Here is a 19,138-nt window from a genome sequence, read left to right as displayed (position 1 = left end):
TAGACACCACTACAACTGTAGACACCACTACTCTAACCAGTCACTACTACTGTAGACACCACTACTACTCTAACCAGTCACTACTACTGTAGACGCCACCACTACTCTAACCAGTCACTACCACTACTACTGTAGACACCACCACAACTCTAACCAGTCATGACCACTACTACCGTAGACACCACTTCTACTCTAACCAGTCACTACCACAACTCTAACCAGTAACTACCACGACTACTGTAGACACCACTACTACTGTAGACACCACTACTACTCTAACCAGTCACCACTACTGTAGACGCCACTACTACTCTAACCAGTCACTACCACTACTACTGTAGACACCACTACTACTCTAACCAGTCACTACCAATACTACCATAGACACTACTACTCTAACCAGTCACTACCACTACTACCATAGACACCACTACTCTAACCAGTCACGACCACTACTACCGTAGACACCACCACTACTACTCTAACCAGTCACTACCACAACTCTAACCAGTAACTACCACTACTACTGTAGACACCACTACTCTAACCAGTCACTACTACTGTAGACACCACTACTACTCTAACCAGTCACTACTACTGTAGACGCCACCACTACTCTAACCAGTCACTACCACTACTACTGTAGACACCACTACTACTCTAACCAGTCACTACCACTACTACTCTAACCAGTCACTACTACTGTAGACACCACTACTACTGTCGACACCACTACTCCTCTAACCAGTCACTACCACTACTACTGTTGACACCACTACTCCTCTAACCAGTCACTACCACTACTACTGTTGACACCACTACTCCTCTAACCAGTCACTACCACTACTACCATAGACACCACTACTCTAACCAGTCACGACCACTACTACCGTAGACACCACCACTACTACTCTAACCAGTCACTACCACAACTCTAACCAGTAACTACCACTACTACTGTAGACACCACTACTCTAACCAGTCACTACTACTGTAGACACCACTACTACTCTAACCAGTCACTACTACTGTAGACGCCACCACTACTCTAACCAGTCACTACCACTACTACTGTAGACACCACTACTACTCTAACCAGTCACTACCACTACTACTCTAACCAGTCACTACTACTGTAGACACCACTACTACTGTCGACACCACTACTCTAACCAGTCACTACTACTGTAGACACCACTACTACTCTAACCAGTCACTACCACTACTACCGTAGATACCACTACTACTCTAACCAGTCACTACCACTACTACCGTAGACACCACTACTCTAACCAGTCACTACCACTACTACTGTAGACACCACCACTACTCTAACCAGTCACTACCACTACTACTGTAGACACCACTACAACTGTAGACACCACTACTCTAACCAGTCACTACTACTGTAGACACCACTACTACTCTAACCAGTCACTACTACTGTAGACGCCACCACTACTCTAACCAGTCACTACCACTACTACTGTAGACACCACCACAACTCTAACCAGTCACGACCACTACTACCGTAGACACCACTTCTACTCTAACCAGTCACTACCACAACTCTAACCAGTAACTACCACGACTACTGTAGACACCACTACTACTGTAGACACCACTACTACTCTAACCAGTCACCACTACTGTAGACGCCACTACTACTCTAACCAGTCACTACCACTACTACTGTAGACACCACTACTACTCTAACCAGTCACTACCACTACTACCATAGACACTACTACTCTAACCAGTCACTACCACTACTACCATAGACACCACTACTCTAACCAGTCTTGACCACTACTACCGTAGACACCACCACTACTACTCTAACCAGTCACTACCACAACTCTAAACAGTAACTACCACTACTACTGTAGACACCACTACTCTAACCAGTCACTACACCCTACCACAACTCTAACCAGTAACTACCACTACTACTGTAGACACCACTACTCTAACCAGTCACTACCACTACTACTCTAACCAGTCACTACTACTGTAGACGCCACCACTACTCTAACCAGTCACTACCACTACTACTGTAGACACCACTACTACTCTAACCAGTCACTACCACTACTACTCTAACCAGTCACTACTACTGTAGACACCACTACTACTGTCGACACCACTACTCTAACCAGTCACTACTACTGTAGACACCACTACTACTCTAACCAGTCACTACCACTACTACCGTAGATACCACTACTACTCTAACCAGTCACTACCACTACTACCGTAGACACCACTACTCTAACCAGTCACTACCACTACTACTGTAGACACCACCACTACTCTAACCAGTCACTACCACTACTACTGTAGACACCACTACAACTGTAGACACCACTACTCTAACCAGTCACTACTACTGTAGACACCACTACTACTCTAACCAGTCACTACTACTGTAGACGCCACCACTACTCTAACCAGTCACTACCACTACTACTGTAGACACCACCACAACTCTAACCAGTCATGACCACTACTACCGTAGACACCACTACTCTAACCAGTCACTACCACTACTACTGTAGACACCACCACTACTCTAACCAGTCACTACCACTACTACTGTAGACACCACTACAACTGTAGACACCACTACTCTAACCAGTCACTACTACTGTAGACACCACTACTACTCTAACCAGTCACTACTACTGTAGACGCCACCACTACTCTAACCAGTCACTACCACTACTACTGTAGACACCACCACAACTCTAACCAGTCATGACCACTACTACCATAGACACCACTACTCTAACCAGTCACGACCACTACTACCGTAGACACCACCACTACTCCTCTAACCAGTCACTACCACTACTACTGTTGACACCACTACTCCTCTAACCAGTCACTACCACTACTACCATAGACACCACTACTCTAACCAGTCACGACCACTACTACCGTAGACACCACCACTACTACTCTAACCAGTCACTACCACAACTCTAACCAGTAACTACCACTACTACTGTAGACACCACTACTCTAACCAGTCACTACTACTGTAGACACCACTACTACTCTAACCAGTCACTACTACTGTAGACGCCACCACTACTCTAACCAGTCACTACCACTACTACTGTAGACACCACTACTACTCTAACCAGTCACTACCACTACTACTCTAACCAGTCACTACTACTGTAGACACCACTACTACTGTCGACACCACTACTCTAACCAGTCACTACTACTGTAGACACCACTACTACTCTAACCAGTCACTACCACTACTACCGTAGATACCACTACTACTCTAACCAGTCACTACCACTACTACCGTAGACACCACTACTCTAACCAGTCACTACCACTACTACTGTAGACACCACCACTACTCTAACCAGTCACTACCACTACTACTGTAGACACCACTACAACTGTAGACACCACTACTCTAACCAGTCACTACTACTGTAGACACCACTACTACTCTAACCAGTCACTACTACTGTAGACGCCACCACTACTCTAACCAGTCACTACCACTACTACTGTAGACACCACCACAACTCTAACCAGTCACGACCACTACTACCGTAGACACCACTTCTACTCTAACCAGTCACTACCACAACTCTAACCAGTAACTACCACGACTACTGTAGACACCACTACTACTGTAGACACCACTACTACTCTAACCAGTCACCACTACTGTAGACGCCACTACTACTCTAACCAGTCACTACCACTACTACTGTAGACACCACTACTACTCTAACCAGTCACTACCACTACTACCATAGACACTACTACTCTAACCAGTCACTACCACTACTACCATAGACACCACTACTCTAACCAGTCTTGACCACTACTACCATAGACACCACCACTACTACTCTAACCAGTCACTACCACAACTCTAAACAGTAACTACCACTACTACTGTAGACACCACTACTCTAACCAGTCACTACACCCTACCACAACTCTAACCAGTAACTACCACTACTACTGTAGACACCACTACTCTAACCAGTCACTACCACTACTTCTCTAACCAGTCACTACTACTGTAGACGCCACCACTACTCTAACCAGTCACTACCACTACTACTGTAGACACCACTACTACTCTAACCAGTCACTACCACTACTACTCTAACCAGTCACTACTACTGTAGACACCACTACTACTGTCGACACCACTACTCTAACCAGTCACTACTACTGTAGACACCACTACTACTCTAACCAGTCACTACCACTACTACCGTAGATACCACTACTACTCTAACCAGTCACTACCACTACTACCGTAGACACCACTACTCTAACCAGTCACTACCACTACTACTGTAGACACCACCACTACTCTAACCAGTCACTACCACTACTACTGTAGACACCACTACTACTCTAACCAGTCACTACTACTGTAGACGCCACCACTACTCTAACCAGTCACTACCACTACTACTGTAGACACCACCACAACTCTAACCAGTCATGACCACTACTACCGTAGACACCACTTCTACTCTAACCAGTCACTACCACAACTCTAACCAGTAACTACCACGACTACTGTAGACACCACTACTACTGTAGACACCACTACTACTCTAACCAGTCACCACTACTGTAGACGCCACTACTACTCTAACCAGTCACTACCACTACTACTGTAGACACCACTACTACTCTAACCAGTCACTACCACTACTACCATAGACACTACTACTCTAACCAGTCACTACCACTACTACCATAGACACCACCACTACTCTAACCAGTCACTACCACTACTACCATAGACACCACTACTCTAACCAGTCACGACCACTACTACCGTAGACACCACCACTACTACTCTAACCAGTCACTACCACAACTCTAACCAGTAACTACCACTACTACTGTAGACACCACTACTCTAACCAGTCACTACTACTGTAGACACCACTACTACTCTAACCAGTCACTACTACTGTAGACGCCACCACTACTCTAACCAGTCACTACCACTACTACTGTAGACACCACTACTACTCTAACCAGTCACTACCACTACTACTCTAACCAGTCACTACTACTGTAGACACCACTACTACTGTCGACACCACTACTCCTCTAACCAGTCACTACCACTACTACTGTTGACACCACTACTCCTCTAACCAGTCACTACCACTACTACTGTTGACACCACTACTCCTCTAACCAGTCACTACCACTACTACCATAGACACCACTACTCTAACCAGTCACGACCACTACTACCGTAGACACCACCACTACTACTCTAACCAGTCACTACCACAACTCTAACCAGTAACTACCACTACTACTGTAGACACCACTACTCTAACCAGTCACTACTACTGTAGACACCACTACTACTCTAACCAGTCACTACTACTGTAGACGCCACCACTACTCTAGCCAGTCACTACCACTACTACTGTAGACACCACTACTACTCTAACCAGTCACTACCACTACTACTCTAACCAGTCACTACTACTGTAGACACCACTACTACTGTCGACACCACTACTCCTCTAACCAGTCACTACCACTACTACTGTTGACACCACTACTCCTCTAACCAGTCACTACCACTACTACTGTTGACACCACTACTCCTCTAACCAGTCACTACCACTACTACCATAGACACCACTACTCTAACCAGTCACGACCACTACTACCGTAGACACCACCACTACTACTCTAACCAGTCACTACCACAACTCTAACCAGTAACTACCACTACTACTGTAGACACCACTACTCTAACCAGTCACTACTACTGTAGACACCACTACTACTCTAACCAGTCACTACTACTGTAGACGCCACCACTACTCTAACCAGTCACTACCACTACTACTGTAGACACCACTACTACTCTAACCAGTCACTACCACTACTACTCTAACCAGTCACTACTACTGTAGACACCACTACTACTGTCGACACCACTACTCTAACCAGTCACTACTACTGTAGACACCACTACTACTCTAACCAGTCACTACCACTACTACCGTAGATACCACTACTACTCTAACCAGTCACTACCACTACTACCGTAGACACCACTACTCTAACCAGTCACTACCACTACTACTGTAGACACCACCACTACTCTAACCAGTCACTACCACTACTACTGTAGACACCACTACAACTGTAGACACCACTACTCTAACCAGTCACTACTACTGTAGACACCACTACTACTCTAACCAGTCACTACTACTGTAGACGCCACCACTACTCTAACCAGTCACTACCACTACTACTGTAGACACCACCACAACTCTAACCAGTCACGACCACTACTACTCTAACCAGTCACTACTACTGTAGACACCACTACTACTGTCGACACCACTACTCTAACCAGTCACTACCACTACTACTGTTGACACCACTACTCCTCTAACCAGTCACTACCACTACTACTGTTGACACCACTACTCCTCTAACCAGTCACTACCACTACTACCATAGACACCACTACTCTAACCAGTCACTACCACTACTACTGTAGACACCACTACTACTCTAACCAGTCACTACTACTGTAGACACCACCACTACTCTAATCAGTCACTACCACTACTACCGTAGACACCACTACTCTAACCAGTCACTACCACTACTACTGTAGACACCACCACTACTCTAACCAGTCACTACCACTACTACTGTTGACACCACTATTACTCTAACCAGTCACTACTACTGTAGACACCACTACTACTGTAGACACCACCACTACTCTAACCAGTCACTACCACTACTACTGTAGACACCACCACTACCCTAACCAGTCACTACCACTACTACTGTTGACACCACTACTACTCTAACCAGTCACTACTACTGTAGACACCACCACTACTCTAACCAGTCACTACCACTACTACTGTAGACACCACTACTACTCTAACCAGTCACTACCACTACTACTGTAGACACCACCACTACTCTAACCAGTCACTACCACTACTACTGTAGACACCACTATTACTCTAACCAGTCACTACTACTGTAGACACCACTACTACTGTAGACACCACCACTACTCTAACCAGTCACTACCACTACTACTGTAGACACCACCACTACCCTAACCAGTCACTACCACTACTACTGTTGACACCACTACTACTCTAACCAGTCACTACTACTATAGACACCACCACTACTCTAACCAGTCACTACCACTACTACTGTTGACACCACTATTACTCTAACCAGTCACTACTACTGTAGACACCACTACTACTGTAGACACCACCACTACTCTAACCAGTCACTACCACTACTACTGTTGACACCACTACATTTACATTTACATTTAAGTCATTTACTACTACTCTAACCAGTCACTACTACTGTAGACACCACCACTACTCTAACCAGTCACTACCACTACTACTGTAGACACCACTACTACTCTAACCAGTCACTACCACTACTACTGTAGACACCACCACTACTCTAACCAGTCACTACCACTACTACTGTAGACACCACTACTCTAACCAGTCACTACCACTACTACCGTAGACACCACAACTCGAACCAGTCACTACTACTGTAGACACCACTACTACTCTAACCAGTCACTACCTCTACTACCGTAGACACCACAACTCGAACCAGTCACTACCACTACTACTGTAGACACCACTACTACTCTAACCCGTCACTACTACTGTAGACACCACTACTACTGTTGACACCACTACTCTAACCACTCTCTACTACTGTAGACACCACCACTCCTCTAACCAGTCACTACCACTCCTATAACTTAATTAACAACCATTAAAACAAGCACACCACATTTTCGTCAGGAAATGTACTTCTCTAGTTATTTCTCTATTACTGATATTTCTTTCTCTGTTGGGAAGAGACAGTCAATCAGCATTTCACTGTTTGTCTTCACCTGTTGTTGACCAAGGGACAGTCAGTCGGCATTTCACTGTTTGTCTACACCTGTTGTTGACCAAGGGACAGTCAGTCGGCATTTCACTGTTAGTCTACACCTGTTGTTTACCAAGTATTTCACTGTTCGTCTACACCTGTTGTTGACCAAGGACCCATCAGTAATAGAGGTTGACCGGTTATGATTTTTCAAAGCCGATACCGATGAAATCGGACGATTTTTAAAATGTATTTGTAATAATGACAATTACAACAATACTGAATGAACACTTATTTTAACTTAATACAATACATCAATAAAATCAATTTATCCTCAAATAAATGAAACATGTTCAATTTGGTTTAAATAATGCAAAAACGGTGTTGGAGAAGAAAGTAAAAGTGCAACATGTGCCATGTAAAAAAGCTAACGTCTAAGTTCCTTGCTCTGAACATGAGAACATATGAAAGCTGGTGGTTCCTTTCAACATGAGTCTTCAATATTCCCAGGTAAGAAGTTTTAGGTTGTAGTTATTATAGGAATTATAGGACTATTTCTCTCTTTTCCATTTGTATTTCATTAACCTTTGACTATTGGATGTTCTTATAGGCACTTTAGTATTGCCAGTGTAACCTTCGTCCCTCTCCTCACTCCTACCTGGGCTCGAACCAGGAACACAACAGCCAACATCGAAGCAGCGTTACCCATGCAGAGCAAGGGGAACAACTACTAGATGGCACAGAGCGAGTGAAGTTTGAAACGCTATTAGCGCGTGCTAACTAGCTAGCCATTTCACTTCGGTTACACCAACCTCATCTCGGGAGTTGATAGGCTTGAAGTCATAAACAGAGCAATACTTGACGCACAGCAAAGACCTGCTGGCAAAACGCACGAAAGCTGTTTGAATGAATGCTTACGAGCCTGCTGCTGCCTACCATCGCTCAGTCAGACTGCTCTGTCGAGCAACGATACGCACCGCATCGATTATATGCAATGCAGGACACGCTAGAAAAAAAACGAGTAATATCATCAACCATGTGTAGTGAACGAGTGATTATGATTGATTGATTGTTTTTTATAAGAGAAGTTTAATGCTAGCTAGCAACTTACCTTGGCTTCTTACTGCATTCGTGTAACAGGCAGTCTCCTTGTGTAGTGCAACGAGAGGCAGGTTGTTATAGCGTTGGACTAGTTAACTGTAAGGTTGCAAATATTGTATCCCCCGAGCTGACAAGGTAAAAGTCTGTCGTTCTGCCCCTGAACAAGGCAGTTAACCCACTGTTCCTAGGCCGTCATTTAAATGTGTTCTTAACTGACTTGCCTAGTTAAATAAAGATGAAATAAAAGGTGTAAAAAATGTATATAAAAAATAAACACTTTTTTTTTGTTTAAAATCAGCCAAATCGGTGTCCAAAAATACCGATTTCCGATTATTATGAAAACTTGAAATCGGTCCTAATTAATCGGCCAATCCGATTAATCGGTCGACCTCAAGTCAGAAAGCATTTCACTGTTAGTCTACACCACCTCCTATTTCACTTTAGCTTAATTGCCCACTCATATTGTACATAATTACAGGTTATATTCCATTCAAATCTGAAAACACTTGGCAATTACTTTAAAACATCAAAATACTGTCTTTGTGGCTGAAAGGCCTTTAAAAAATAAACTACTTAGCCACCGCTGCTGAAAACAATAGTTGTAAACCATATAAAAGTGACCAGTGAGATCAGGACTGTACCCGGTGCTGTAGGGTAGTCTGAAGACCAGCAGGGCGGGGGTAGAAGCATTGAGTCGAAGCTGGCTGAGCATCTCTGGGTCCATGTAGAGAGGAGAGGTGTCTAATTGGTCCTGGAGTTGACCGATCACAGCATTGGATGCTTGCCAGGCCACGGTAGGCAGGACCAACGGGGAAGGGCTGGAGAGGAGCGCCCCCTCTAGGTTAGGGAAGGCACTGTCCTGCTTGTTGCCAAATGCCCCTCCGTACATGGTGAAGTCCTCAATACTCATCTAGAGGGAGGAGACAAACAGTAAGATAACTAATATACAGGTTACTAAGGTAGATTTGTGTGGTGTGTCGTATACAGGTTACTAAGGTAGGGTTGTGTGGTGTGTCGTATACGGGTTACTAAGGTAGGGTTGTGTCGTATACAGGTTACTAAGGTAGGGTTGTGTGGTGTGTCGTATACAGGTTACTAAGGTAGGGTTGTGTGGTGTGTGGTATACGGGTTACTAAGGTAGATTTGTGTGGTGTGTCGTATACAGGTTACTAAGGTAGGGTTGTGTGGTGTGTCGTATACAGGTTACTAAGGTAGGGTTGTGTGGTGTGTCGTATACAGGTTACTAAGGAAGGGTTGTGTGGTGTGTTGTATACAGGTTACTAAGGAAGGGTTGTGTGGTGTGTCGTATACAGGTTACTAAGGAAGGGTTGTGTGGTGTGTCGTATACAGGTTACTAAGGAAGGGTTGTGTGGTGTGTCGTATACAGGTTACTAAGGTAGGGTTGTGTGGTGTGTCGTATACAGGTTACTAAGGAAGGGTTGTGTGGTGTGTTGTATACAGGTTACTAAGGAAGGGTTGTGTGGTGTGTCGTATACAGGTTACTACGGAAGGGTTGTGTGGTGTGTTGTATACAGGTTACTACTGAAGGGTTGTGTGGTATACAGGTTACTAAGGTAGGGTTGTGTGGTGTGTCGTATATGGGTTACTAAGGTAGGGTTGTGTGGTGTGTTGTATACAGGTTACTAAGGAAGGGTTGTGTGGTATACAGGTTACTAAGGTAGGGTTGTGTGGTGTGTCGTATATGGGTTACTAAGGTAGGGTTGTGTGGTGTGTTGTATACAGGTTACTAAGGTAGGGTTGTGTGGTGTGTTGTATACAGGTTACTAAGGAAGGGTTGTGTGGTATACAGGTTACTAAGGTAGGGTTGTGTGGTGTGTCGTATACAGGTTACTAAGGTAGGGTTGTGTGGTGTGTCGTATACAGGTTACTAAGGTAGGGTTGTGTGGTGTGTCGTATACAGTTTACTAAGGTAGGGTTGTGTGGTGTGTTGTATACAGGTTACTAAGGAAGGGTTGTGTGGTATACAGGTTACTAAGGTAGGGTTGTGTGGTGTGTCGTATACAGGTTACTAAGGTAGGGTTGTGTGGTGTGTCGTATACAGGTTACTAAGGTAGGGTTGTGTGGTGTGTCGTATACGGGTTACTAAGGAAGGGTTGTGTGGTGTGTCGTATATGGGTTACTAAGGTAGGGTTGTGTGGTGTGTCGTATACGGGTTACTAAGGTAGGGTTGTGTCGTATACAGGTTACTAAGGTAGGGTTGTGTGGTGTGTCGTATACAGGTTACTAAGGTAGGGTTGTGTGGTGTGTCGTATATGGGTTACTAAGGTAGATTTGTGTGATGTGTCGTATAGAGGTTACTAAGGTAGATTTGTGTGGTGTGTCATATACGGGTTACTAAGGTAGGGTTGTGTGGTATACAGGTTACTAAGGTAGGGTTGTGTGGTGTGTCATATACAGGTTACTAAGGTAGGGTTGTGTGGTGTGTCGTATATGGGTTACTAAGGTAGATTTGTGTGGTGTGTCGTATACAGGTTACTAAGGAAGGGTTGTATACAGGTTACTAAGGAAGGGTTGTGTGGTGTGTCATATACAGGTTACTAAGGTAGGGTTGTGTGGTGTGTCGTATACAGGTTACTAAGGTAGGGTTGTGTGGTGTGTCGTATACAGGTTACTAAGGTAGGGTTGTGTGGTGTGTCGTATACAGGTTACTAAGGTAGGGTTGTGTGGTGTGTCGTATACAGGTTACTAAGGTAGGGTTGTGTGGTGTGTCGTATACAGGTTACTAAGGTAGGGTTGTGTGGTGTGTCGTATACAGGTTACTAAGGTAGGGTTGTGTGGTGTGTCGTATACAGGTTACTAAGGTAGGGTTGTGTGGTGTGTCGTATACAGGTTACTAAGGTAGGGTTGTGTGGTGTGTCGTATACAGGTTACTAAGGTAGGGTTGTGTGGTGTGTCGTATACAGGTTACTAAGGTAGGGTTGTGTGGTGTGTCGTATACAGGTTACTAAGGTAGGGTTGTGTGGTGTGTCGTATATGGGTTACTAAGGTAGATTTGTGTGGTGTGTGGTATACGGGTTACTAAGGTAGATTTGTGTGGTGTGTCGTATACGGGTTACTAAGGTAGATTTGTGTGGTGTGTTGTATACAGGTTACTAAGGTAGGGTTGTGTGGTGTGTTGTATACAGGTTACTAAGGAAGGGTTGTGTGGTATACAGGTTACTAAGGTAGGGTTGTGTGGTATACAGGTTACTAAGGTAGGGTTGTGTGGTGTGTTGTATACAGGTTACTAAGGTAGATTTGTGTGGTGTGTCGTATACAGGTTACTAAGGTAGATTTGTGTGGTGTGTCGTATACAGGTTACTAAGGTAGATTTGTGTGGTGTGTCGTATACAGGTTACTAAGGTAGATTTGTGTGGTGTGTCGTATACAGGTTACTAAGGTAGATTTGTGTGGTGTGTCGTATACAGTTTACTAAGGTAGGGTTGTGTGGTGTGTCGTATACAGGTTACTAAGGAAGGGTTGTGTGGTGTGTTGTATACAGGTTACTAAGGTAGGGTTGTGTGGTGTGTCGTATATGGGTTACTAAGGTAGGGTTGTGTGGTGTGTCGTATATGGGTTACTAAGGTAGGGTTGTGTGGTGTGTTGTATACAGGTTACTAAGGTAGGGTTGTGTGGTGTGTTGTATACAGGTTACTAAGGAAGGGTTGTGTGGTGTGTATTACCTTGTCCTGCAGGAAGAGCAGTACGTTGCGCGGGGCGGACCCCAGGGCGGTCTCCAGGTATGAGCTCAGCTGAGTGACACCCACTATGTGACCAGCAGCAGGAACAGCCTGGGACGGCAGACCAGACCTGACATCGTTCAGGAGGGACCAAACGTTACCAAACAGAGTGCAACAGGGACTTCAACTGAAAAGACTAAGAGGACATGTCTTGACCAGCAAACTGATGCTGAATTTCCAAATAGAATACAACTTTGTCAATTGGTTAGAATGGAAACTTGGCTTCTGCCTTCCCCAACACCCCCAGATACACAATTGGTCACAGTAAAAAGCAGCCCTATTGGTTTGGGTTACACAATCAAGGGTAGTTTGTGTCTTGGCTACTCGGCCTGTCAATGGGATGCTGGTCCAAACTCCTCTTAATCTCCCCTCAAATTAACTTATCCAACAAGAACATATAGATGTAGAATTTCCGTAAGGAAGCGTCCCTATGTTATAGCCTGAACCAGTATCTGGGCAGAGAGGAGACCATGAATGACCAGTCCCTTCTCTGCTCAGTTAGCTACAGCTCTGCAAGCATGTCAAAATACTGTGCCTTCAGAAAAAAAACAATAGCCCCTTCACGTATTCCACATTTTGTTGTTACAGCGGGAATTCAACATGGATTAAATAAATACACATTTTCACCCATCTACACACAATACCCCATAATGACAATGTGAAAACATGCTTTAATTTTTTATTTTTGCTAATATATTGAAAATGAAATACAGAACTATCTAATTTACATAAGTATTCACACCCCACAACACATTAGAATCACATTTTGCAGCTATTAGGGCAGTGACTTTCTGGGTATGTCTAAGAGCTTTCCACAACATTCTTTTTTAAATTCTTCAAAACGGTTGATGATCATTGCTAGACTGCCATTTTAAAGCCATATACCTTCAAGCCGATTAAAGTCTAAACTAACTAGGAAACATTCACTGTCTTCTAGGTCAGCAACTTCACTGTATATTGGGCCTTGTGTTTTGGGTTATTGTCCTGCTGAAAAGTGAATTCATCTCCCAGTGTATGTTGGAAAGCAGACAACCAGATTTTCTTCTAGGATTTTGCCTGGTTTAGGGCTTGTAAGTAAGCATTTCACAGTAAGGTCTACACCTGTTGTATTCAGCTAATGTGCTTAACTCCCTAGCAGGGGTTGTAACAAAATTATAATTCCAATCATTTCATTCGGGAACAGAACCACTATTTCTATCCATTTTGTTCCACTGTTCCTAGCAGCAAAATAAAGTTCAGAGCCAGTTCAAATCCCGCCCAAAATTACAGGTTTATATTGTTCCTTTATGTTCCTTTTTTAACCTGTGAAATCATTTATTTTGTACATTTAGCTCATTAAATGACTTCACCAATCAGTGCGGATAGAGCCTGCTAGTTGTTTACATGCGTTATGGACAAACAAGTGAAGCTTAGGGTGCAAAATGCAACTGAAATTTTGCCGGTGAGTGGAGAGAGCGAGAGGGTTGAGGTGGAGGCTTGAAGCGCTGGGCATCTTGTTATGACCGGCATTATATTAATTAGGTGCACAGAAATTATACCTAGGAGCGGCTTCTAAGGAGGAACATCGAAAGTCCTTTGAGTTAACTTGCTAACAAGCTTGTGTGTGCAGAGCAGCACCAGAATGAAAAACACATCTTACCTTTTTGCAGTTAATAAATCCAACGTGCATAACATAACTAGGCTTATAGTATCCTTAACTAGCTCTGAAAAAGTTAACCCATTCTTCTCTAGCTAATAAAAAATCTCCCCATCTTCTGAATGAAGCTGGTAAGGTCAGCACAGTAGCCTATGCTAAGGTCAGCACAGTAGCCTGGGCTTCGGAGGGTAATGTAACCCCCCCACACACACGTAAAGATTTCCAGCTTTCAGGTAGACACTGGAACAAGTCTGAATGACAGTTAGGGTTTTGCATAGACGCTGTGTTGTGGGACCAGACAAGAAATGCCTGGAACATAAAAGAGTGTTATTAACCAGTTCCCATGCGTTGAACATAACGTTCCCGGAACAGTATGGATCACTTTCGTTCCAGGTTCCGTTTCTGTTCTTTGAAAAATGTTTGTTTGCGGATTCCTGTTCTGTTCCCTGAACCGTTGCCAACCACCTGCTCCCTCGTCCTTGCCGATGACAAGCAGAGCCATAATTTGATGCAGCCACCACCACCACGAATCAAGATGGCGTAGCAGTGGGGATGTCTGTTTTGATTGTTTTGTCCCGTACGTTGTATACATAGTTTTTCTTTGTACATATTATTTTTTAAATGTAATTTTCCATCTACGGACTGAACACTCTCCTGCAACCCGCCTCACCCAATATAGTCTGCTATTTTTACACTTTTGAACCAGAACCCCCTTCTGAAGTTAGCCAGCTAACTAGCTACTAGCTAGTAGTTAGCCTGAAGCGAGCCTTGAACTAGGCCCATCTCCCGGCTAGCTGAAGAGATTCCATCAAGCAATCCCTGGGCTTCAAATACCTTTTTTGCCAATTGGTCTGGACCCTTTGTTGCCGACATGGAGCTCCGCCGATCCATCACGACTGGTCTGCCGACCGTCCGAGGGTTGTTTCAACAGACTCTTGTTGCGACGTCCCCGAGGCCTATCTGCTAGCCTCGGCCTGCTAGCTGTCTGAATCGCCTCCAGCACGCCTAGCTACTCACTGGGCCCTATGATCACTCGGCTACGCATGCCTCTCCCTAATGTCAATATGTCGTCTATTGCTGTTTTGGTTAGTCATTTTTCTCTTATTTCACTGTCGAGCCTCCAGCCCTGCTCAATATGCCTTAGCTAGCCCTTATGTTCCATCCCCCACATATGCAGTGATTGCGCTTGGCTTGAATGGTGCCTCTCGAGACAAAACAAATCTCTCATCGTAACTCAATGCCTAGGCTTACCTCCACTGTACTCACATCCTACCATACCCTTGTATGTACATTATGCCCTGAATCTATTCTACCACGCCCAGAAACCTGCTCCTTTTACTTTCAGTTCTGAACGCACTAGCCAACCAGTTCATATAGCCTTTAGCCGTACCCTCGTCCAACTCCTCCTCTGGTGATGTAGAGGTTAACCCAGGCCCTGCAGCCCCCAGCATCACTCCCATTCCCCAGGGACTCCCATTTGTTTACTTCCGTAACAGTAAAAGCCTTGGTTTCATGCATGTTAATGTCAGAAGCCTCCTCCCTAAGTTTGTTTTATTCAATGTTTTAGCACACTCCACCAACCCAGATGTCCTTGCCATGTCTGAATCCTGGCTTAGAAAAACCACCAAAATTCCTGAAATTTCCATCCCAAACTATAACATTTTTCGACAAGATAGAACTGCCAAAGGGGGCGGAGTTGCAATCTTGGGGCGGCAGCGTAGCCTAGTGGTTAGAGTGTTGGACTAGTAACTGGAAGGTTGCAAGTTCAAATCCCCGAGCTGACAAGGTACAAATCTGTCGCTCTGCCCCTGAACAGGCAGTTAACCCACTGTTCCTAGGCCGTCATTTGAAAATAAGAATTTGTTCTTAACTGACTTGCCTAGTAAAATAAAGGTTACAAATATATATATATATAATAAATAAATCTACTGCAGAGAAAGCCTGCAGAGTTCTGTCAAACTACCCAGGTCTGTCCCCAAACAGTTCGAGCTTCCACTTTTAAAAATCCAACTTTCCAGAAACAAGTCTCTCACCGTTGCCGCTTGTTATAGACCCCGCTCGGCCCCCAGTTGTGCCCTGGACACCATATGTGAATTGATCACCCCCCATCAATCTTCAGAGTTCGTACTGTTAGGTGACCTAAACAGGAGCATACTCAACACCCCGGCCGTCCTACAATCTCAGCTAGATGCACTCAATCTCACAAATCTTCAAGGAACCTAACCCGAGGATTAATCCTACTCCTCTGCCAGGGCGTCCAGTGTGCTCCTCCGCCAGGGCGTCCAGTGTGCTCCTCTGCCAGGGCGTCCACTGTGCTCCTCCGCCAGGGCTTCCAGTGTGCTCCTCCGCCAGGGCGTCCACTGTGCTCCTCCGCCAGGGCGTCCAGTGTGCTCCTCCGCCAGGGCGTCCACTGTGCTCCTCCGCCAGGGCGTCCACTGTGCTCCTCCACCAGGGCGTCCACTGTGCTCCTCCACCAGGGCGTCCACTGTGCTCCTCCGCCAGGGCGTCCAGTGTGCTCCTCCGCCAGGGCGTCCACTGTGCTCCTCCACCAGGGCGTCCAGTGTGCTCCTCCGCCAGGGCGTCCAGTGTGCTCCTCCGCCAGGGCGTCCAGTGTGCTCCTCCGCCAGGGCGTCCACTGTGCTCCTCCACCAGGGCGTCCAGTGTGCTCCTCCGCCAGGGCGTCCAGTGTGCTCCTCCACCAGGGCGTCCACTGTGCTCCTCCACCAGGGCGTCCAGTGTGCTCCTCCGCCAGGGCGTCCAGTGTGCTCCTCCGCCAGGGCGTCCACTGTGCTCCTCCGCCAGGGCGTCCACTGTGCTCCTCCACCAGGGCGTCCACTGTGCTCCTCTGAATAACCAGAGGATTAATCTAACTCCCCCGCCAGGGCGTCCACTGTGCTCTTCCACCAGGGCGTCCACTGTGCTCCTCCACCAGGGCGTCCACTGTGCTCCTCCACCAGGGCATCCACTGTGCTCCTCCACCAGGGCGTCCACTGTGCTCCTCTGAATAACCAGAGGATTAATCCAACTCTTCCACCAGGGTGTCCAGTGTGCTCCTCCGCCAGGGCGTCCACTGTGCTCCTCTGAATAACCCGAGAGCGAAACGCCGGGAATTGACTGACTCTCAGAGGGAACTCTGTCACTCCAGATTGGATTGATGAACACACTCAAAATATTATTTACAGTTAGCCCATGTAAACAGATCAGGTGGCTAAGTAGGTAAACGTCCTGCTAGCTCGATGAGGACATGACCTAAACTACCTACATCTCATATGGCCAACATAATAGTACATTTCTTACTGGCTAGTGGCTTCACATATGAAATTGTCACGATATATATATATATATATATATATATATACAAATGAAATTGTCACGATATATATATATCGTGACAATTTCATATATATATATATATCGTGACAATTTCATTTGTATATATATATATATATATATATATATATTGTATTATTGTCACGATATAACGTAACTAGCTAGGTATCGAGCAAGCAAATACGTTAGGACAATATGAATATCCCCACTATGAGTATGAATGACAAGAGGTCAACCACCTTGCACGGCTAGAAACGCAACCCCATAATATCAGAGACCAAAACCAACCACACACACCGCCCTTACCCTTCACTCGTCCAGAGCATCAGCGGCACCTGTTCGTCACATTTCCCGGAGGAGAAGGTGCACAACACGGCTAGAAATGTCGCCATACAGCCCCGACCAGACATCCTCCTCTGCTCAGCCGCCATCTTCCTCCGGAGTAGAAAGATGTTCTACTGTGGTACTACAGGGAATGACGTTGTGCCCGTCGCCCGCAGATCACTGGACCCAACCCGGTGTCTCATTGGACGCGTTTGAGTGGTAGCCGAGTGTAGACGGAAGTCAACGAGTGAAGTCGGGGAGGTAAATATGCACGGACACCAACTCGATTTGACAATTCATGCTATTTCTAAGAAACGTGACAGTAGATGGGGTTCCATTCCAATTGGCGCCAGATTTTAATGTGAATATTCTAGAATCGGCATAAAGAAACGATGCGCATTTCCTCATCAGTGGTATTTTTATTTATTTAACTAGGCAAGTCAGATAAGAACAATTCATATTTTCAATGATGGTCTAGGAACAGTGGGTTAACTGCCTTGTTCAGGGGCAGAACGATATATTTTTACCGTGTCAGCTCAGGGACTTGATATTCAAACTCCAAATTTTCAAAATTCACAGGAAATAAAACGAATATTCGAAACTCTTTGCACACAGAACACCCAGCTGGGGATGGTGATATAACTGAGTAGACCAATCCTTCTACACCAGACTTGTAACTTGTCCAGTTACTAGTCCAACACTCTAACCACGAGGCTATGTTGCCCCGTATGTTTCCACCAAATGGACTTGTCGCAGATACAAATCAGTGCGTGATGACATACTGCACACAAAAAGTCATTTTTCGCTTAAATTTGGACCAAATAAAAGTCTAAAATTCAATATTTTTGTCACAAAAACGGCTGTGTTTAATAATGCGTCTACTCTGGTCTTGGCAACCTGCGCTCTAGCCAACAGTTTACAGATACAGTGAAGCTAGTCTATCTGCAGGTCTATCTACATGATGAGATTATTATGGATAAGAGCGAGAATATTTTTATTTGTCAAACGGCTGTCAAGCATCGATCATCATGTCACCAGAATAAGTCCCTCGATATATATTGGAAAGCAGCAT

The 19,138-nt window shown here is 45.1% G+C and overlaps 1 protein-coding gene across 2 annotated transcripts in view; it reads right to left on the bottom strand.

Moving 5' to 3' along the window:
• atp6ap1a (ATPase H+ transporting accessory protein 1a) overlaps positions 1-18,235 on the bottom strand; it is a 30,376-nt gene extending 12,141 nt beyond the window's left edge. For both annotated transcript variants that reach the window (XM_064921964.1, XM_064921965.1), the window contains exons 1-3: positions 18,049-18,235; positions 12,720-12,846; positions 9,678-9,946 (exon numbers count right to left, since the gene is read on the bottom strand). In XM_064921964.1, coding sequence (XP_064778036.1) covers positions 9,678-9,946; positions 12,720-12,846; positions 18,049-18,173 — 521 coding nt within the window. In that variant the 5' untranslated portion in view covers positions 18,174-18,235. The remainder of the gene's footprint in view (positions 1-9,677; positions 9,947-12,719; positions 12,847-18,048) is intronic.
• Positions 18,236-19,138: the final 903 nt, after the last annotated feature.

The sequence above is a fragment of the Oncorhynchus masou genome, chromosome 18 (genome assembly GCF_036934945.1).
Source record: "Oncorhynchus masou masou isolate Uvic2021 chromosome 18, UVic_Omas_1.1, whole genome shotgun sequence".
Classification (NCBI taxonomy): Eukaryota; Metazoa; Chordata; class Actinopteri; order Salmoniformes; family Salmonidae; genus Oncorhynchus; species Oncorhynchus masou.
Note: the sequence above shows the minus strand (reverse complement) of the source record. Positions and strands in the feature narration are given on the sequence as shown.